A 23,285-nucleotide genomic window follows, 5' to 3' on the forward strand; every position below is an offset into this window, starting at 1 on the left:
GAGTAGAAGCTTTTTAAATGAGTATAATCTGTTTTAAATGCTTTTTCTAACAAAGTCCTGCCCTTGAATTTGCTAATGGAAATTTGCCAATGGAAATTTGCCCCCGCCACCGCGCGTTCCCCCGCAGCACACCAAGACGTTACACGTTGTGCTTCTCACGCGGACTAAGTTTTGCTGCTTTAGAGGCGAGTCCTAGGGAAACCTGCCAGCAGCATTCGCAGATTTGGTATCTGCTTGTCCTAGGATGTAATTAAGTAGTTATTTAACGAAGGACACAGAATATCTCTTCTTGTACCTTTTCTAACGAGCACAGAACAAGCCGCTCTCCAAACAGGATTAGCGAGGATGCTTTCACATCAGCAACTTGTATTAACCATAATACCTCACACGGCATGAAAAGCAGCAGAAAAACCTTAATTCTGTAAGAGACTTACCTTTTTAAGATTAAGGGATATTATTACAACTCTTAATATAATTCCATTAATGGCATATGAATCTTGTCTGTTTTACTTTCACCTTCTGAATATTTAATGATATTTCTTTCAGAAGGAAATTAAATGAAAACTTTGAATATCAAAGCCTTCTTTCCAGCATTCACACTACTCTACACACGACAAACTCAAGCATAAAGAAAGAAAATTTTGTTTATCCCTAACTTACGATACTTAAATCGACCTATGAGGCATTACAAATATCAGTTACTATAACACAGTACAATCTTTATTCTTTAGACAGTTCAACCCATCTCTTACATTACCTTAACAAGCATTTTGCAGACTTACTTGCCTTAGTTCACTAATCTTTATTCAATGAACGCACCTCAAAATGTACGTGCACTGTTTGTGTGTTTTTAAATACTTCTGTAATTAAATCATAATTTCTCAGAAGAAATCTGGATTTTAAAATTAGAAACCAGTAGCTCATGCTACTCGAAGCAGCACGTTTTCATTTGAGTCAAAAAGGTACATCTTAAGATTTGTAATTCAACTCTTTCTCTAGGAATGTAGAAATCATCTTGTTAATCCTAAAAATTCAAAATGTTTTTCATTAAAAAATCATCTTAGCAGTTGGACAATGCTGTCAACACAGCCTTAGCATTTTTAGTTTATTTTACAGCTGGTTATAGTATTTTTAGAATACCTTGTCAAATCCTGGATCTTCACACTGGGAAGCTTCTTGATCTAGCTGAAAGCAACACAGGCTTACTGATTTATTTTTTTCTAATTATTATTCAGAAAAAGTATTCCTCTGACTTTCTTAACTTACAGAAACTGCAAGCGAATTGGAAGGAAGTGGCATGCTGCTTGTCAAATCACAAAATATAGAAAAATATCTCTTCATCGTAACTCATCATCTGATCATCGAGAACCCTGTGTGTACGAACACACACATCTACCCACAAAGTCATCTGCTATAAATACCAGTGCTTCCTCCATACACTTATATATCCATTTTTTAGCTTTTCCCAAAGATAGTAGAGCAACAGGTGCAGCAAATAGTTTTTTTTATTGCCCTCGCATAAGCAGACCCATTTAATGTAGCCAACATTAGGAGTGTATCCCTGCACTCAGCACCAAAGAGGTCTTGCCCAAACTATCGATGATTGCTTCTATCTTGAAATAATCCTTCTGTAGCTGTGAAAATTGTGTAGCTGTGTTGTGGGCTACAAAGCTGTAGCCTGTATTAGCCCTAAAATAGTGGAACTATCCATAAACCTCAGTTCTTCAGAATATCTCTACTGCCTCTTATACACATAGAATTGTGCATTAGAGTCTGCAAGACTACATTGTATTTGACCAAAAAGAGCCTATTTATTAGCACTCCTTTACTTTCCCCTCCCAGGTTCCCCAGCAATGGTGAAAACACCCCCTAAAGATACATCACACATTTTGAAATCTTTTCAAACATGTTGCGGTATGTGGAAGAGACAATTAAAATGTTTTAATGATTCTTTGGTGTTAACTGTAACCAGTGCAGTTACACCAGTGGTCGAGGTTAATTATAAAAATTGGAAGCAAAGTATCTACAAATCAAAGTGAGATTTCAGATGGGGGGGTTGTTTTAAACACAACGACATACAAAGGTGCTGCCTTAAAACTTACCGAGAGCACAAAAGGGTTTCTGCTTGGAGCTGCTTTCAGCTACTCTTCCATATGCTCTAGGCATGTCCCAGACATGCCCCCTCCCAGCTAGCCATGAAGGACGGAGAGATGGGGAAGGAGGAAAGAAGGGAGATGCATCCTTGCATATTTTCTCCTGTTTTAGAATTCTTGTATTCCAGATCTTTCTAATTTTCTAGCAACCTGAGTGATTTTAAAGGAGATTGCACAAAGGAGTCCAGCATTATGCTTGGGACATTTCTGTTCGCCGCTGATCACACTCCAGAGCTGAAAGAACGCTCTGTTCTCCTGCAGAGCACCAATGCATTATTAACATGAAGCCTGTCTTTATCCCTATTTCCCTCAAATTAGACAACTATTTCAATAATAGGTTGCCCCATCCTTTTATTAGAATAATTCTTTCCAATTACTGCATTCACTTCGACAACATTTTTGCCAGAGACCCACAACTGTGTACGCTAACTATTATGTATCTTCCCAATTTTAGCATGTTGATCCTTTTTCCTTTTATAACCAGGTGTTAGGTCAGTTTATAACAAGAAATTAAAAGCAGTATTACTGCTACGTCTTTGCTTATCGTAGCATATACAAGTCTTCCATCTGCTAAAACAGAAAACAATGTTCTGTGTTTATGGCACTCTCCTGGTTTTCTTAGGTATATTAAATTCCTTACAGTAACATACATCAAGAAACAAATACAAATAACTCACTGCTGATTAAAAAAACCAAACAAAAACCAAAAAAACCCCAAACCCAACCAAAACAAACCCACAGCTAAATCTCTTAATCAGATTTTTCTCCCTTCAAGAAAATCAGTGTTCTTTAAGTGCTGTTGTAGTGCCATGGGACTAGTGCTCAGTGGATTCATTTTCACTAATATGCTGTAGGTCTTGAACTGCTATTACTGCAATGCATCACTAAATGAGTCTATGCCAGCAAAATTGTATCAGCATCTCTGAAGATAGCAGTATCATCCTTTGGGTGAATATCATCTATGTATACTTTTCAAAATGTCAGTACTACATTATCTGCAATTAGCAACAACATACAGCACTCAACTCGGCTGAAAAGAAAGGGAAAAACCACCGGAGGAGGGAGAGAAGCACAGAGCAGCTCTAACGCCCGACGGAGCCAAGGGCTCGCGTCGCTCTGCCAGATCCCAGACTTCGAGGGTGCAGCGTGACCTCTCTCTTCCTCTGACCTGGGATCAGGCCCCATTTATTGGTCACAGAATGCAAAATTCGGGCCATTAGGAAACGCAGGTCTTACCATCAGGCACTGCATAATTTTAATGCATTAAATCTATTTAAGTAACACATAGTAGATTTGGGGACGGGGGTAGGAATCATTATCGCTAGCCTGTGACCCCCCCCCCCCCCCCAGTATCAAAGGAAATTATTAAAACTGTGTATTTCTTATGTGCATCACTATTTACTAAATCTTTGGCCAAAATGGTAATTATACCTTACTATGTGGAAGCTTCTACAAAAAAAAATTTACATCAGAGCAAAAGGCATTCTACAATGTTTGTGTTAAGTCATGCATGAATAAAAGTAACAGAGATACAGCTTCCATTAAGACTCCCAGCTCAAAGTTGAAAAAATGTTGAATATTACATGATGCAAGATGCAGCTTTACAACACAAAACAAGTTTTATGCTCCGAATGGTGTTTGCTTTATCTTCTAGTAAACTATTAGCAATCTGTATCAACTATAGACATATTTGTCTGCATTCAGATACAGTGCATTCAATTAAGCAAGCCAAATTCTGCTCTGTATGGAGCCTCACTAAGGCCGACAGGATTGAAAGCAAAATGCAAGTCACTCATTCTGAAACCTGGCTAACTACTGCCTACGAAATATATAACAGAAGATAAACAGATAATCAAAAATACTTTGCTGCTGGAGAACACGGATGACCTGCCCTTTAAATCCTTACCATGAAAAGTAACAGTAATCTAGGCCCTTCTCATTAGACAACAAATCAGCAATTTTAATAAACAAAGTACTCAATTTGCCGTACAAAAAAAAGTCACAGTATTTTGACTCTGACAGGCCAAATACTACATATGAGACAAGAGTTAAATGAACCTGTTTCAGAGATAATTTATATTAATTTATTAGTGGACAGTGGTTCAGGAATTTAAAGAGCTCTCAGCAAACATTCATGAAACGAGCAGTCCCAGGTTCCTTCGAAGAGGCTTTGAAAGAACATGTTCTCATGAACAGAATTTAAATGTCATTTCACATTTTCCAATGAATAAGGGATATTTGTGTCTCTTGTTATCATTTCTAAGCAGAAAATAAACCAATACTGTGTGTGTCTGGATGGACGTTTGTACCAAAGAGGAGAGGACAGCTTCACCCGATGCAGAGACAGCATCCTCAACCAAGTAATTCTGTCTTAAAAATACTGCAAGCAATCATCCTCAAGGTCACAAGAGCTGAGCGTAAACTTACCATCCTGCCTCAGGAACGATGGCAAATGAAAGTCAGATAGCCAAAGCAATTATTGCCCAGATTGTTTGCTTTTCTCCTTTTCAGAAGCTACTTCAAGTCCAGTCCAGCTATTCAGCTCAGACGAAGGAGACAGAGCAAATATAGGTAGTAACAACTTCTGCTGTCTAACTCAATCCATCTACACACGTGAGCCAATACTCTTAAATTAAAACTAGGGAGTTCCTTATTTCACATAAGGAGAAAAGAAAGTTTAAAGAGTTTACGAGAATACAGCCTCTGAAAGCACAGCCTTTGGACGTAACGTGCTAGCTGCAGAAATAACATGGCATGGTTTCGGTTGGGATTTCCCCCCCTCTTTGGTTTTGTTTTGCTTTTTCAATTACAGACATGGCAAAGGAAAAGTTTAAGAAAATCCTTTCTAAGAGAAGACCTGGAAATGCAGGGAAGCAATAGATAGATAAGCTTAACAGCAGAAGACAGCTGCACTACAAATAAATATATGAAAACCAGAAAGAATACAACAAATGCCATGCGATGCACAAATTGTATCATATACTGAGTGCCACCAGGTTTTAAGAGACTGTAACAGCAGTCCTTTGGGAAAGGACTACGATGACTAGATTTATTTTCAACTGAGGGATCTTTACATACATCCGTTCTGCCTGTCATTTGGAGCGATCGCATTCATTCTGACTATTACTCTACCTGAGACCACCTCCTAAATTCTCATCTCTACCCTCACCACAGTTGTTGCATTTCAGAGTAGGCATCATTTACAGATCATTCCCAAACATAGATATACCAAAACGCCTTGGAGATTGTAACAATTCACCTTTCCAAGACAGAGACAGGAAATCTCTCTGGATGCATCTTCCTTAGTCAAGGAAAAGAAATAATTTTTGCACAGATCAGTGCTTTGTGAATCTTGCGATCCTTGGGCCGGTGGATGGTTGGGTGTTTTATTTAAATTCTAATCCATACATACCATTTCCTCTGCTGTTTCCACAAAGATCAGTCTGAGAGTGAAGCATTCGACTACTGTAGTAGCGGTTTTTACTTTCTGGTTCCAAGAGCAACAGAACACCCTTTCTCTTCATTTTCTTGCAGCCATTCATATAACTACTCCCTCTCTTTTTGTAAGTATACCGTTAATTCTAATTATTAATAGCTGAACTGTCAGGCTTCGTCACTGCCCAAAAGGTGCATGTGTCACACTATAAACTTTGAGCCATACTGAAGCAAAGTGCATTACGTGATAATTTATGCTTTTCCATTAGGTCACTAAAGCAGTTTTAAGATGAATTCTTTGCATGTGGACCTGTGACAAGTCCTATCCCCCTTGCCCTGTGCTCGTCTCCCAAGTACAGTTCATCCCTCAGCCATCACTCAGATGCTCACTTACCCTTCCCTGAAAGCAGGATAAGTATTAAGACGCCATAAAAGTCCATTTACCTGCTCTCACCATAAGTAACCTGGTTTTCCAAGCTATAAAACAGTAGCCCAGCCTTCTCCCTTCTGCGTTCCCCCCAAGCACAAATCAAGCAGGCGTGGCAGAGCAATACGCTACACACCGACACCTCTCTCAACTCGACATACCTCGTCACTGGAACAATTTCATTATATGCCAAACCTGCAGAGTTCCTAATGGAGACGATTTCGATACCTACTGTCAGTCCACATGGGCACCCTTGAGCCCTCATTTAAAATTCTCGGTAACCCCAAATGAAAGCTGATTATATAAGATCGATCATTAAAAGATCCGGTATCATTCAAGGCAAAAGATCCAGCATCACCCAAGGTTTAACCTCGGTTTAACCAGAAATTACACTTTCTCTGAATTAGATCACTAAAAAAAAAAAAACAATCTGGACTTAGATCTACAAGGGCAGGTAACAGGAGTATTTCATAGACCTTCGAAACTTGATGAGAGTTATATTTTGGATAGGATTTTTCATTAGAGTTGGACAAATTTATTCTGTTGCTCATAATGAAAGCTTCAGATCAAGTTGTCAGAGTGGATAAAAAGGACAAACTTTCACAGTTCACAGACATTCCTGGAACGTATATCATAGCTATTCAGAGTACCTAGATACTATAACATTTAAGTTAAAGAGCACTGTGTTAAATAACCCTACCATCACAGCCGGCTTACAGCTATTAAACATCCTTTGTTAGGAATATAGTGGCAGGAGGTTTTCAACAAGCAAACGATGGTGAACAAAAATGAAAAGTGAACTGTTCACAACAACCAGTATGTGGAATAAACATAAACCAAACAAACAACACAAACATAATCGTTTTAGCAAAGTTACTTGATCTTAATGCTTGCTCTGTTTTCTCAAAAAAAAAAAAAAAATACGGGGAACATTCTGAGTCTCAGAAAATATAACTTACGTTGCTAATATATTCCAGCTATTTACCTGCATATACTATACAGGCACAATTTGAAGAAAAAGTATTTGACATATTCAGAAAAATAATTCGATTTATATCTAGTTGCTATTCAACAGACTTTAAAAACAAGACGAAATACCATTCACCACCACACCTCCCCATTTCAGCAGGGTTCAGCAGCACTTCAGGCTTTGAAGTGAAATTAAGGTTCAGGACTTTTCCATCAGATTGGCTGCAGTGACACAAAGGCCGATAAAAGCAAACTTCCACAACTGAAATCTGGAAATACTGGTGAAGTCTTATAATGAATGATTAAAAAAAAAAGCGTAAGCAGACTACGTTCTTGCTAAATATATCCATATGAATTACCACAGATCATAAGGGAAGCTTTTCCAACTGTCACCGAGCTGTCCAAATTACATACCTGCAAGGAGAGTTTTTTCTGCTAAATCAGTCTTTTAAAGAGGATGTTATTTAGGTACTGAATTACCAGTTTTCACTTTACACAATTAGAGTAATCCTTTAATAACTGCATTTTGACTGTCGGTAGTATTAGAATTCAAAGAGACAGAGCAATGAGCCAGGTACCTATCCAGTCATGTAAAATTGAGACAAAATGAGCTTTATAGTGTCAAATTTCTCAGTGCTTGTTCGCCAAGAGATTAATCCCCAGATTTCTAATTGACACCTACTTCTGAGCCCTTGTGCTTAGACAAAGATATACTTCTCTCTTATCCTGACTGGGGAAAAATGGATTTTGACTGGACAATTTTAGGAAGAAGACTTGTCTGAAGAGGGGCGTTTTGTTTTTAAACTGTCTAGACTCCCTGCTACCCCAGTTCCAGCATTAAGACATAAATATGCAATTCAGTCTTAAGAAAGCTCCTGTGCAACACATTCAGGGAACTGAGGGTAAGCAAGCATTGGAGATGATGAAGAGTTTGAGTTGGATTCAAGTATCTGTGGACTCTTTCAGAAACTGGAGGGAAACACCTTTTACGCGAGGAGCTCCTGGGCACGTGTCTGTCCGTCCTCTGTGTCACTGCTGGATTCTTTGTGTAATTACACATCCAGGAACCGTTCTCAGCTCAGACCTTGAAAAAACTACGGTGGTCTACACTGTTTCGTAGCTCCTAATGGCTTCTTCTTGATCTTTGCAAATACAGAGGAATTTTGAAGGCAGACGAGTAAATAGATAACCAAGTTAAAATATGCAGCGCAGTCCGACACAGGCACGTTATTTGCCATCTGCAGTCAGCACTAGGTTACTCTTCCCCGTCACTGAACCATTTTTTCCATGGTATAAGCAAACACTTAGAAAAGCAGCAGTTTAAGAGAATACTTAAGAGAAATTGGGACGATTCTGAGATTTCTGTGACAGTTTATTGTGATGGTTTGTTTTTGCATCTCATGGAGCAGCAGCATAGGGACCGGCTGCGTCACAGGTCCACCAAGAAGGAAAACTGCCATTCAAAGGGAGGTTGGGAATCTCTCCAAACATGTCCAGCTGTGCTTAGCCCTCTTTTACTAATAAGGTGATGATGGAGGACATTTTTCACCATGTCACTTGCTGCATGAACAAACCAGAAAAGGACAGACAGCACTGTATTGGGTATACTATAATTTTTTTCTCTTGGTTCCAATATCCTGAGAAGATGCGATAGAAGCTGAGCGTGGTCTAATAATTCATCAGCATGAAGACTGGATTGTAGAGATGAGCAGAGGTATTTTGCCATTAACAAGGCAATTTACACTCAGGAATAGTTCAACCTGGCACGACTTAGGTCATTTCTTTGGTAAATGCAGAGAGATTTGTTTACTTCATTGTCAGCCATACGAGCTCAGAACCAATTCCCAGGGATGAGACTTTCTGAGCATCTGTGTGCAAAGCTCAAGCGAATGCTGAACTGCTGCTCTACAGATTCTCCTGTACCGCAGTGAAATCTCAAACTGCCATTATTTTAGGGAAATCAGAAAATAGAAAGTACTGAGACCTGCAAAGAGTTACTCAAGCTGCAACAGAAAAGAGTTCAGCACTTCAGGGTCCTTCCTGCTGTTTTTTTCTCCATACAATTCCCCATCCTTCTTGCAAGTACCACACAATCAGCAAGATCAGTGGCCAGCAATCGTACTCCATATTCTCAATTTTATGCTACTGCATAACACTTAGAATTTTAAACAAGCTTTTTGGTTTGCATATAGGATGGCTGATGTGTTATTATTGTAAGCTGGTATAGGCTTATATATGTAATGCACACAGAGTATTTGAGCTTGCACCGAAATCTCGATCACTTTGAAATTATGAAAAAATACCACCGACTTCTTATTTCTCCTCTCTTCCCTCCGTTATAGAAATGATGCCTGTTAGCAGCCTTCTTAATTTAAAAGTCTGAGTCAAGCAAAATCCAAGGTGTTATTCACCTGTAAATGCACTATTAGTTCATACCTATGAAATACCCTTTGGTCTGATCGGTTGAGAGGATTTCATTTGCATTAAACCTGTGCAGTTATGAATCTCTGGGCTGTGGCTGACGAAGGGCTATTAGCCACAGTGCAGGGAGTTGAATAATCACTCTGGAGCTGAGAAACAGTTCAGCTCAGGGTAGGAGCAACAGGGAAGTGTAAGGCAGGGATTTTTGCCTGATGACTACACCACTGAACACATCGCCCCAGCTAGTCCGAAAAATTACATGCAGAAGAAATTAATTTTAAAACTAGGTGGATTTGAGGGTGGAAGAAAAACGTAACACACTCCGAAGCTGCAGTAAAAGGACGGGTGCAGCAGACCTGATGATGAGCTGCGGGTTCCAAAGTCTCAGGGCATCCGAGTGACGATGCTCTGAGGGCAGGAGCAAGTCACAGCAGAGAGAGCTCGAGCGCAAGGGGTGAAGAGGCAGACCTCATCTTAGCCTAACTACGGGAGTGCGCTCCCCGATAACCCGCTGGAAGCGTCTGGCCTAAGAACTATACGGCAGCGACACAGTTGCTACTCAGCTAGAGCAAACAAATTCCCTGAGTTATTATTAATACAAAGAGTTGACATTTTAATTATCCTCCTGATTTTTCTTATGAGACAACAGAGGCACAAATATTCAAGAGAGACGCTAGACCTCATATGCACCTAATTCCTGTAAGATTTTGCGGTTTCACTTGAAATACATTTTAATTCTCTCCATTCTCAGTGGGTTTTTTTAAAATCACTAGACAGCCCCATTAAAATATGTATTTTTTTTTTTAAAACCCTTCACTCCCTGACTAACCTGAGTATAATATAAAATGTATTTACGGGGTGAAAGCACTTGAATTGCTGTCTTGGGAGTCATGCCATACGCCCACAGTGCAAATACCTCAAAAAGAAAATTAGTCATCTGCTTCCAACTGTCAGGATTCAGTAAAAGACAACAAACTACTGTCTTGGAAACAGTCTGAAAAATCTCACCATTGAGCCTCTGTACATTTCAAAGTATTTTCGGAAACCAAGTGAATAATATCAGCCCTGTAATAACAAGACAGATAGGGGAAAAAAAGTGGAAAATAGATTCTGATATTGTTTCAGAGCATCAGAGGATTTCTGCTTTCATCCTCTGCCATCAGTTAAAATAACCTTTCAAAAATGAGTTAGTGAATTTGTGCACTGTTTCTTTTGCCTTTTTTTTGTGCATATTAAAACATACTTGTACCCAGCATGACAACTAGGGTCTTCCCCACTATTCTGATGACAGCCAGAGGCTGCCTGGCCACACTCACTGATCAGCACGGCCTGATCCTCGGCCCCTCTAACCCCGCCACTGCGCGTCTGCGGGCTGCCTCCCGTGCTCCCTGCAACTCGTGGGCTGTCGTCTTCCTCAGAGAGAGGGAAACTGTGTTCATTAAGGCTTAGTTAATCCTCACATAGCAACTGCTTAAAGAAACCCACCCCACTGACGCTGACCGTCAGGGATCTAAGCTAAGAAGGAAAGGATAATCTTGCGTCCAAGTACCCAATGCCTCTGGCACTGTGACATTCAGATGGGGGACACGTAGCTGGTATTGCTTAGACCTGTGTGGCTCTCCATGAGTGCTCCTCAGCTCCCAACACACCCCAGAAGCAAACTGGGTTGTGCTTGAGCTCTGTACGTAGGATTTCTGCACGTGTGCTCCAGTGCACAGGCACTGAGCTTTGCTGCAGCTGCTAAGTATCTTGGTGGTTCCCAGAAAAGCTGTGCTGATGATAACTTCAGACCAGCATGGGAAAGAACCACCATGAAGGCAAATCCCCTGGACTACAAGTCCACAGGACTTTGCTAAGCAGGTCGGGCAACAGCTTCCAGCCGGGTGGATCTGTTAGAGGTATGAGACAGCTCCGCAGCCCTGCTTGGGTCTCTGCAAAGAGCTACAGCGCAGTAAGAAAGAGCTGGCTTCTACTCATCACCGTAACACAACCGATCTATTGCAAATACAATTAAACTAACACAAGACAACCTAATCTGACGTAGGGCACACTGAAGCACCTCTCTCTCTAGCTGCTCCAAATAGTCCAAGGACTTGACTTCCACACTGCTGGTGGAGCTAACCCCTACCTTGTCACATAGAGGGGAACAGATCCTCTCAAACACAAGTGAAGGGCCCATGTTTGCTGGGAGACACACCAAGGATGCTCCCAGGGCTTGTACTGGGGAACCGAATAAGCAATGCCAACAAGCACCAGGGAAGAAAGAAAAATGTTTAGGTGAAAGCCAAGGAGAAAAAAAAAGAAAGAAAGAAAAAAAAAACCAACAAGAAACAAACACCAAAACCCACCATACCTCTGAAAAGCATGAAACAATTCAATGTTTGCATCCAGCTGTAGACATCAAACAAAAAAGCCTCCAGACAATTGCTCAAAGCACAACACTACTCTTGATTTTTATCAGGCTGTACCGCTATCATCTATAAATGAAAACTGCTAATTGGTAATTATGAATGTAATGAAAACACAGCAGCAGTAAGGCTAAAACAATTTTTCTACTGGTCTACTGGGTGAGTGATTTTTCAGAACACCTTTATATGAGCCAAAGGCTGACCCGAGGTGTTTTATACCTGTACATACCTGCTGGTTTGATGGCAGAATGTAAGTTCTTAAGGGAAGCAGAAGCAGATATTAATCCAACAGAAACATGATTTTGCTGATAGAAATGCGTTTATATGAGGCTTTCCATCGAGCTACAATGGCAAATGTTTCCTAGGTTAGACTAAACCTATATGGCTAAGCAGGATTTATTCTAACCTGCAAAACACATACCAGTGATTTTCCTGCAGTTTACATAGCTAAAACATGACTTATTCAAGTCATAAGGACAACTAAAACACACATGACATAGTGAAACCATCTTATTCTGCCAAAAGGCAAATTATGTTAATAAGAAGTATGGATAATTTTCTCTTGAAGCATAGTTATTAGCAATAGTAGCTCTGTAATACTTTACAGTAGGAAACAAAGGTTTTGGGAAGTTCTCCACCAGACTATTTATTTTTAAACCATTATTCTGTAAAGACAGATAACATTAGTGTGTTTAACTAGCTATGCTATAAATAGTCCCAGGAAGACTAGGCCATGCATGGAAATATAATACCCGTTCAGACAAAGACTTAAGGAGAACCATGGCCTACGCTTCCTCAGCTATTCAGCGCGGCCAGAACCGTCACTTCAAAACCACTTCAAAGGCCCATTGCCTTCTTAAGATAATTTGTTTCAGTATATTTTTAATAAAAACATGAACAAAAAAAAATTCTTGAAGTCTGTTTATCCTCCTTGTTGGTGGTAATACATCAGAAGTGTGCTGAACATCAGTGTCATCTAAAGAGCATACCCATCGGAGCATAAACACACTCTGAAGCACAGCCACTTCTGTAAACTCATGCCATTAAGTAACTCAATTAATATGAAGTATTCCCTACATCCCAGCAGATAAGGGAAGAAATCCAGATGTAACAGAGCTTTGGAAAAGCTGTCTTTCCAAATTGCTTTGTAAGATTTTTTTTTTTCTTTGTTTTTAATAGATGTCCAGGATACTTGAATTAGTGTCCCTTCACTAGCTACCTACTGAACAAGAGAAAAAAAAAATCAGCATATACAGATCTAAGCTTCCCTCTCTCAGCTCAATGGGGTCTCTAATTCATACGAGCAAAAAACTACTCAAATGCAAAGATTTTGATGTTACAATCGGTATTTTCAGAAAAAGCCTCAAGCAGGTGCATGAATTCTGCATTTCATAGGGATTTAGAGGGTGTAATTCCCTTAGGCTGCTCTGAAAATTGCAGCCTATTATTAGTTACTGCCAGTCCATGTCAGCAAAATGGTTGCTCTTCATTATAATATTTTAATACTTGGAAGTGTTAATTGAGGTTAAGCTCAGGTTGTTCCAAGAATGCTAAAAGAAATGCGATAAAATGAAAGCCTCCTGAAAATAATATGCAATGTAGATAGCAAGCATATGTGAAAAACTGAGTATGGAGATGAGATATCCTTCCCAAGGTGACACAGCCGATTAGATGCAGATACAGCAATACAACTAACCTATAGCCATCCTTTCTCCAGATCCTGACCGTACAGCACGACACAACGCACGAGACTAAGCATGCCCATCTGTGTACATCCGTATGAAAACGGAAAATACAAAACGGAAGGTCTCAAAGAATGAAGCTGTTGGAGTAATGACTTGTAGTGATATACACTAACACTTGTTAGTGTATATCAAAACACGTTAAGATGCTAAAGTAGTATGAAACATGATAATGATATGAATTCCGGGGAAGCTGATTAAACATTCCAGTATGTGCATTCAGTTCCCTTCTTGCAGATCAGCATGCATCCCATCAAACCAGGAATGAACAGTGCCGTGTTTACTTTGCTGTACTGATAGGATGGGGGGGGGGGGGGGGAATCACACTTATTCAAGTCTATTTTCTTTATTGTTTTTGGAAAAAAAAAATCATAACGCAGTACAGGTTCTAGCCAATTACCCAGAAAGCATCCACGAGATAAGTATTTTTCCAAATATAAACTGGAACATCTTTTTTACTATGATCACCGAGGAAAAAATGGGGAGTTGCTGATTGGCAGGGGAAGGGGCTAGATTTGGTGGGGTCTTCTTCATGGAAGTCAGAAGGAGATGTCAAGAACAAACTTGTGTTAGAAGGCAAAGATGCCAAGTGCTGCCCTCTGACTGCACCTCACATCTTAATACCAGCAGATCCGCCCTGTAAGGTGTAGTCCTTTACTCTCCCCTTTCAAGATCAATACACCCTTCCCGGCCATGGTGCACACCTGCTTGTCTGCCGTTTTTATAGACACAAAGGCAGAAAAGACTTTTTTGCAAATTCCAAATGCTGCGTGTTTTAGGAGACCTGAAGCGAGCAATCCACACTGCAGCACAAACATGCAAAACTCTGTGTCGAAGAGCCCACAGGAGCACCCAAGGGACCACACCACGCCAGGAGAGCCAGGATGAGGCCAGGAGAAAGAGACAACATGGTTGTTGAAGGGCAAAATCAACCACCTCTCGTTCCACATTCACGATTTTTGGTCACACCGCGGTACCAAAAATGTGACTAGATCTCAATTTCACTTCATGGCTGATGAATTTTCTTCTTCCCGAGAGTGATGAGGCATTACGGGCACATCCACGCCCTGAAGCAGCAGCACAGCGGAGCAGAGGTGCCCCAGCTTACGCACCAGACGGGTCAGCACAACCTCACGGTGATCGAGTTTAATCTTCTTGAAGAATGGATGCAAAAAGGGAGAGACTGAAGCGAGTTATAAAATGTAATACTTCTTATACTTAAACCGACGAGGCGTTCCCAAAATCAAGATGTTAAGATTGGTAAAATGAGCTGCGAGGCTTAATGCTGAGATTGTTTTTACGTAAAGTACATTGCCCACGGGAGTCGTAGCCTGGGGGAAACTCCCGGCTCCCAGGCATTTCACTCAGTACAAAGTGAAACACTCTGCTTTGGATCTAAACCAGACCAAAACCAACTTTCCTTTCTCTAAAAAGAAAACAAATTTTCTGTAGGAATCTTTGTTCTATGAAAAACTTCGCATTTTACAGGATTTACTCTTCCAGAAAAACAGCGAGTAGTTTACCAATGAAGATAAAAGTTACTGGTCTCTAACCTGAGCTCTTCTGCTTTAAGGGAATACCCTTAAAATTATTTTTAAGGGGAGGGGGAAAAAAGTAGCTTATCCAAAATACTCCATCTCACTAGGAAAGCATAATCACCCAGGACTCTGCTCTCCTGAACCAGCTATCCAGGCTGTGCTCGCAAACTGTTTCTAGCAGTTCACGCTGATAGGAAGCTCTATTTGTCACTAAGTCTGCGCTGCAAATCAACCTCATTGCCTAACATTTACATGGAGACGCTATGCCAATAGTAAAATCTTTGCTGGCATGAAGTAGACGAATTCCATGCAAGTGTTTATGTAGATAAATATGTGAAAACAAGAAAGTGAAAGTCCAAAGCCCTGGGGTGTCAACAACAGAATTCTTTCATGAAGAGTTTCATTTATATAGAAATAATTGAATTTATACTGTACTAACACACAACACAGTCCTGGCTAAGGAGCTATCAAACTGCCTTATGGAAACCAAAGACTGTGACGCCACGTAGCGTTCTCGGGGCTTACAAAGAAGTCTAACAGGATGGCTCAGAGAAGGCAACATTACTAAATCCGTAGTTTGAAAGGAAAATCATTTCTGAAAAGCTGAACACATTCAATACAGAAAATGATGCTTTAAGAAAAGTTCATCATAAATTACATCCAACTGGAAAACAAAAAGCATCACCGTAAACAGCACAGTTTGTGAATGACAATGATGCTAAAACCAAGGAGTGCTGAACGTGTAAGCTGAGAAATCAGGATTTCAAAGTGACCATCCAAATATCATATCATTTTTAAATAGTTATATCAAAGGACCATTTTCATCAGCTTAACGAGTCTGCCTTATACCATCAGCTAGGAAATAGGTTTTTAAAGTATTTGAAAGTCGGGAATTATTGGGCATTTACAGATTATCATATGCCTTAGAAACTAATTTAAATAAAATACTGAAAACTCAATTTTGAGAAAGACAGTTTATTAACCTAAAGTCTATATGATACCTTCTTTTTAATAAGATGTCAAAACCACTGCCAGTTATGGAAGCAGGGCTATAGTTAATGACAGAACTGGCACATCCGCATTAAGACCAAATATACTATGGCTTTTGCTAAATAAGTAACTGGCCTACCAGCATTTGGTGAGTTTATCACAACTAAAATACTACTATTTTGTTAAGATGGGTGTGGTGCTGCTGGAAACTGGTTGGTAAACCATCACGGTAACTAAGATAGCGACCAGACACATGCTTCTGCTTTACAGGTGTGAGCGTACAGGGAAGGTAAGGATTCAGAGACGTAACTGTATAATTTTTCATACTGCACTATGTTTATTTGGGTTTAATCCCACATGACTTCTCGCTGAAGTGTTTCTAAGTTCTGCGCCAGACTGAGTGGGCTAGCACTGGGATATGCCACCACTGCAGGTTTGTCCTGCGGGCTCTGGTTTATCCCTCCTCTTCTCCACTTGTGGTTTTCAGCACACACAGGAAAACTCCTCATCCTCCCTTCTCTTTCAAACAAAAAAGTCTCACCTTTTCCCAGTCCCGCAGTGAAAGCCATGGTTCTCAAACACCCCAATCAGGGGGAAAAATAAAAATAATGACTTGTGGAGCTTCACTGTGAACAGATGAGCTGGCCACCTTGCTTTTACAACTGCCACCAGAAACCTCGCTCTTTTAGGGCGAATCCCTCAGAGCACCAGGCACATCCCTAAAATACAACCAACCATTTTCCTAAGGAACTTCACAAATAAGAAGTAGTCGCTGTCGCTCTTTGTCACAGGGCTCATCTCACAGCAATCCAGGATAACGGGGACAGGTATTAGCAGGATAAATAACATGGATACTACAATTTGCTTTCGTAAACACTGGACTTTGAAAAAAATCATTTAAAAAAAATTATTAAATTATTTCTTAAACAGCAGAGCAGAGAGGCAGGCCAAATGTGAACAGATAAACCCTGTAGCACGGTGCAGAAACAGGAGAGACTGGCGGAGAGGAGGAGGTCGTTAGTCTGCGAGCCAGATAATTAACTGTGCCTTTGAATGGTAGTTTGCAGGTGTACAAAGATGAGTGAAAATGTCCCAACTGGAAACTAATGAGAAAAAAACCCAACCTGGCACCCAACGCCGTGTCTTTATGTCTTTACCCATAAAAAGGCACTTGGACAACTGTGCTGTATTCCTCTGGAGGCAGTTATTAACTACCCTTTATCTCCTCAGCAAATAAAAGGCTTTCATCAACTGACCTGTAAACTTTAAAGGTTGTATCTTTAGTAAGAGTTTTTGGTACGCGATCAATAGCTTGGAAAAAACATTTTACAAGTCCAAGTTTAACAGCGTGGTGACAGTCTGAATGTCAACTTCCAAAAGATTTTAAAAGGGGAATTGAAAAACAGATACTACCTCACCCCTCTTAGAGAGCATAAAAAGTAAGTATAATCAAATATAAACCAGTACTGTTTTTTTCCCATAAGGAATAGTACGTAATACAGACATTCTGCTTTGTAGAAGTTCTTTTGCACGTCTTGCTTTGCTGTTGTGTTAAAATTTAGCAACCTAGGTAATCTGGGTATGTTCCTCTGAATAAAGATTATTTCTGAGGCCACTGACGTACCACTTGATACCAAGTTTCAAACCCCTAGTGTTCCAAGCCCTCTTCAACCAACAAACTAGAACAGCAAGAACTCTACCTTGCATTTTGCTTTCAGAAGAAGAAAAAGTCTTTATTGTAAAAGAAGTAGATTCACCCTATTATGAACTGCTACCCGTGCTACCGCTGTGCCGAGGAGCTGTATTCACAGGCCCAGAGCACTTTGCCACGATGCCACCCCAAACGGTTGATAATCGAAGTAATCGGAGTGGAGTAGAAATGTCAGCCGTCAAGAAAAGCTTGGTCTAACAAACTCTCTGCCTTCAAGTTCACACCAGTAAATTTCTTTCTCAAAGGTACAAGTTTATATAATATATTTGTAAGTAACATAATAAACTTTTAAACCAATATTCAAACCTTTAAAACAGTAAAGTGACACAAGACCAGATGATTATTTTCAAAGAAAACAGTATGTTCACTAAGATAAATAGCTAGCCCGCAGCATTTAGGAAATGCTGATTTTCCATCTTAGGGACAGGCACATTAAATGGTTTGTGTATCATTTCCCATTAATACTTTATATTATATAGGTTTCGTATTTTGTCACATAAAAATTAAGTCAAGGTTGGTGGATTTTTCATTATTGTTACCGTGTCAGGGAAGCAGAGAAGAAGGTGCCCTGCCAAGCAAAGCTAACACCACGTTATTGGAGGTCAAGCAGGTGACCTGTTTGGGTGAGGAAGGTCCCAGGCTGCAGGGTAGAGCCTGACTCCAGAAGCATTCCCTTAAGTAACCCTGAACAGATCTATATTCCACGTCTTTAAACTTCCACAGATGAGGTATTTACCCATTTCTTTTAAAAACAACTATGAAGAAACTTGGCAGATACTAGTCTGTATTGTTACACCAACTGGAAATAACTTCAAGAGTCTAAGTTTGTGATTTTACAACACAAGGAAGTAAGTACTACTACATAAATATTAACTTAGGAATTTTCATTGTAAACTTTCTTTTTAATACATTTATTTTAATGACATTTCTATGTACAAAAAAGTACTTGCATACCTTAAGAAACTCTTTTTAATTCAAATTGACCAAGTCAGAGACAATCCATAGGTAAATTAAGAGACACTGCTGTAGCAGACTTCAAACCCAGGAGTGACAAAGCAGAGGTGCAGGCTAGCTGAGTACAGGAATTGTGATTTAAATGGCATTTTCTTCCTTTTAAGACATAAACTTCCCTACAACAGATCTTCAGACCTCCTAGCTGAGGGACAAAATTTCTAAATAGATGCCATTTTCCAGTATGACATTCTATACCTCCACCAATAACTAGGAAAAGCCTCATGTATTTGAGAAAGCGTAAGAAAACCCCCACAAACCAGCACTGTCTCATCTGTGGAAACTGTAAACGTGTCTGTTTACAGTCATGGGTCATCACGTTGGTACAGAGCAGCTTCATGCAAAAGGAGGTTCACATAACTTGGTTTCCTTGTTGTTTTCCCTTTTAATTTACAAAAGTATAACAGAAGTAAATATTTTCTTTTCTCCTTGCAGTCATTAAAGACTCATTTTCCAAAATAACACCATCTTCTGGTTGTTCAGTGAAGCTGAATATGCTATTTTTGATCCTGTTTTCCCAATGGCTACATTTTTATATTCAATAATAAAGTTTAAAAAAAAATCCTGAAGTTCCATTTTCTATGAAAAGTATCATAGAAGGCAAAAACATGTTAAAACAAATTACTTTTTAATGACCTCGTGTTCTTGTCTTTGTAGGCTTTCATATCGGACTGGTCAAGACACGGCTAATTGCGACACATGCAGGAACAGTGCATGTATTATCTATAGGTAGGTTAAAAATACTAATATTCCCACTTCTTCCTGGGTGAAAGTAATGATTTATTCACTAATGCAAGATCAATTGTTAGCCCTGATTTTTCAATAACAGGAAAGCAGTTTAAAAACAGAAAATAAATTTACTGTCACTAAATTGATTAAATTCAACAGACACTTGTTTCCAAGCCTAAAATTTTCAGTTCAAAAAAAGATGATTGTGGTCAGTACTAGTGCTGTAGCTTTTGGATGTGAAGTGTTACAAGGTGTGAGCTTCACTTTCACATAGCTAGAGATATTTCGCATTTTCTGTCCAACAAGTCAACGTACTTCAGATTTCTATAGCAGTAACAGACTGCTATAGAAAAAGGACTCAGAAAGTGCTTTTGACAGAGAGAGTTTATAGCAAAGAGAACCAGATTCAGTCTAGACAGTTTTATCAGTAAAATGATGCTGCTACCCAGGCTTTTATGTACTTTTACATTAGTGAAAAAGTTTTAACACACGCATGGCAAATACGTCCTGCCCAACACGAACAGCACCACTAAGTTGTTTAAATGGGGTATTTGCAGTCTTTATGCAACACACAGGTGAAGACTTGCTGTACATGTACAAAAAGCTCCTTTAGCAGATCTGCTGGGACGGTGTACGGTTCTGCAAGGTGAATACAGGTTTGTTCATTACTGTCCAAGAGATAAAAAATTACAAACTGCTTACAGGTTTTGTTAAAGACTGTCCATACTTGCTACAGTCTCTCCTTCAGACATACTTGGAGTTTACTCACTGGAAACAGGTCAGGTGCAAAAGGCGAAAGGGTACCGCTTCTTATTTCTCTAAAGCAGAGGTTCCCCTCCTAAAGTTATCAGCCGAGGGACCCATTTTGGCATGTACTATATTACAGTGAAGGAACAACAGATAGGCAGTGGGCATGACGTGAAGCCATCATGAGTCTGATAATGCGTTTCATACTGACAACTTAATTGTCCTCCTCCACTGGAGTCTTGAAAAAAAAAACCAACTGAGTATTTTCATGCGTTGCAGGTAAGATGAAAACAAATGCATCTCCCTGTTAGAGTATTTCAGAAAATCAGGCAATATAATACAGATGAAAATGTATAAAGGTGACTATTAATTACAGTAAAGATACAAACTAAAATGAAGGTACAAATGTTGGCATGGTCTGAAAAGCATAGGATTTCCCCCTTCACCCCTTGATTCTCTACTTGGTCTCCGATTTAGGCAGAAGACCTGGAGCTATTTATATATTATCTCCTAGCTGCCTAGAAGTGAAGGAAAGAAGGATGGAAAACTTCAAGTCCATCTTTTCTACTTACCAGCTAACTAGAAAAGGGAACAATGCTGTTCCGTGCAGGGGAAGGAACCAATTCATTTTTCCGTCCCTTAGAGCAGTGTTTAGAAGCATATAAATCACCAAAGCCTCCCTTTTTCTGAGCTCACCCCTGTGCCATTTCCTGCTCAGGGCAACCTGGGAAGGTACAACACAGCACATTTCTCTCAGGGAAACTATTTTCGTTTCGTTAGCTAAAAAAATCCAATTGGAAATTTTTAAAAATCTTGATTTCTAGTCAGCAGATTTAAAGTTAAGGAACCTTCCAGTTTCTACCTCTTACACTCACTGCAAATGAAATGAGTCCAGAAATGCAGATTTCAAGTGTTGCCCTACCGACAGACTAACAGCGTAGCAGGCAGGCCTAGCTCTTCAGTATTTCCCACCACAATAGCCATTTGGACTGAAGCTATCGACGCTGGGCATTTGCCTAAAGCAATGTTTCCAGGGGAAGTTTTAGCAAAAATCAGCTCAGCTTTTTGACAGACTAGGAGAATATATGCTGCAAGCAAGAAGTCTAAAACCAGAAGACAGTGCAAAACAGGGGAACTATGAGAAGACTGAATGACTAAGACAAGATAAGTAGCCAGAAAGGATAAAAGAGAAATTCACTGATAAAACTACCACTAAGACAGACTGCCTTGGAGGAGCTTCTGCTCCTCCACAAGTCAAATACAGTGCTGAAACCTCTGAAAGAAGTGCAGCATTTCATTAGTAAGGATGCTAAAGCTACTCTTAAATCTAGATGCGATGATACACGCCGCACTTTTGCAAAGGGTTTGCACGACAAGCGCTGCACAGAGTTACGTGATTTCTCTTTAAGACAAAACACCTTTTAGGAACAGAAATTAAAACTCAGATTAAACCATTCAAGATGCACTGAAAACCTGGGTATCTCTGCAGGCACTGGACCCTGCAAGCTGTCAGTAAATGTCGTGTCTCAGACCAGAGGATCATCCTGGCTGACCTACTGCATGTTCCACAGACTGCTTTTCCAACATGCTCCTGTTCTGGACCCTCCTCAGTCTTGAGCTCTTTCACCCACGTAGCAGATAGGGGAGACCTCAGAAAAATATAACCAACACCCTTATGGGACAAACCAAGAATTTCACGAGAAAAATCTTATCTTTTCCATAATTTACATTTTGGTTTTTTTTAATATGATTCAATTTTGAACACAGTAACAGTAAAAAAATATTCAGAGCTCTTTCAAACTTTTCAACTGCAGCAAAACAGCATCTTAGAGGAACGATTAAGTTGCCCTGCTGACTACCCAACTGCATCCTGTAATGTTAAGTATAGCACAGATGAGACGCTAGAATGCAGAAACAATAAATGTAATTAAATTCTTTCCCCTCAAGATCACTTTTTAGAATATTAATACGATGTAGCACAAAAGCTAGAGACGGTGTCGAAGGTGACAAAAAACACTGTTGTGCTTTAAGGGGATTTTAGCTGCTTTTTAGTATCAAAAATGCCAATAATGTTAGCAAACATTCTAAGAATAGGTTTTTGAGGATACAATTATTTTGCATATGAAATCTACATTTTTTTGCTGATATTCCAAATCTATTTTTATATTATTTTGTCTTTGTATTGAAAAGAATATATACTTCTAAGTATTAAAGAAAAAAGGAAAACCAGGTTAGTTTCTCGGGGGTTTTTTAATAAATAGGAAACTGGTCAAACATTAAACGCTATTAAAAAGACAAGGCACCAAAAACGTAAAGTGCTCTAGAAATCAATAGGAGAAGAAACACATCTAAATTTGATTCCCCATTTCCCTCAAAATTCAACATATTTCTGCGATGAGAAATACATTCAAGAACTGGACAGACATTTCAGCCGCAGGAGTCTCAGCCACCTTCCTGCATCGCACGAGTCGAGCCAGGTTAACTGCACGCCCTTACTGCAGCACACAGATTCACTGCTTCCGCTCCCAATTAAATACCCAGTTAGTCCCTACTCTGAAGAGGGGGAAAGGCTCGAGTCATCGCCCCGAAGGCTTCACCAGCCTACGGTGACGAGGATTCTGGTAAGGACAGCATCAGTTGTGCTGTGTCTTATGGAGCTCTAGGCTCAAACACAGCAGAAAAACTTCTCTTGGGCAACACCATCACTGTAGGTTTTAAAGCCTGAATATAAAGTCCCCACTACATAGTCATAGTCTAAAACAGTCAGTAAAAAGTACTCAGCATGGTGTCTTTAGAGTAATTTCCAGGCAGTATTTAAAATAGTAGTAAAAAATGTGATTAAGTAGTAAAAATAAACAACTATTTTATCAAATGTTAATCTGTGTCAAATGTTAATCTATTCCATTAGCATCAATACCTCATAAACCGAGGTCACAAAACAGGCTCAAAATCATCTTCTACAAACTAAAAGACAAATTTACAAACGAAAGGCAAACAAACTTTG

General features: G+C 39.7%; 2 protein-coding genes across 7 annotated transcripts in view; one reads left to right on the plus strand and one right to left on the minus strand.

The window, feature by feature from the left end:
- The window catches only part of DOCK1 (dedicator of cytokinesis 1), a 323,968-nt gene that overhangs the window by 181,266 nt on the left and 119,417 nt on the right, over positions 1–23,285 (minus strand). The gene's annotated exons all lie outside the window — the stretch shown is intronic.
- Positions 1–23,285, plus strand: part of INSYN2A (inhibitory synaptic factor 2A) — a 49,681-nt gene that overhangs the window by 16,919 nt on the left and 9,477 nt on the right. The window contains exons 3-4 of one of the 4 annotated variants that reach the window (XM_075504348.1): positions 19,463–19,534; positions 20,759–20,896. In XM_075504348.1, the coding sequence (XP_075360463.1) occupies positions 19,463–19,534; positions 20,759–20,795 (109 nt within the window). In that variant the 3' untranslated portion in view covers positions 20,796–20,896. Of the gene's footprint in view, positions 1–1,268; positions 5,530–19,240; positions 19,327–19,462; positions 19,535–20,758; positions 20,897–23,285 lie in introns of those variants that run through there. The other 3 variants (XM_075504347.1, XM_075504346.1, XM_075504349.1) reach the window with 3 other exon arrangements.

Source organism: Mycteria americana, chromosome 6 (genome assembly GCF_035582795.1).
Source record: "Mycteria americana isolate JAX WOST 10 ecotype Jacksonville Zoo and Gardens chromosome 6, USCA_MyAme_1.0, whole genome shotgun sequence".
In the NCBI taxonomy this organism is placed as follows: Eukaryota; Metazoa; Chordata; class Aves; order Ciconiiformes; family Ciconiidae; genus Mycteria; species Mycteria americana.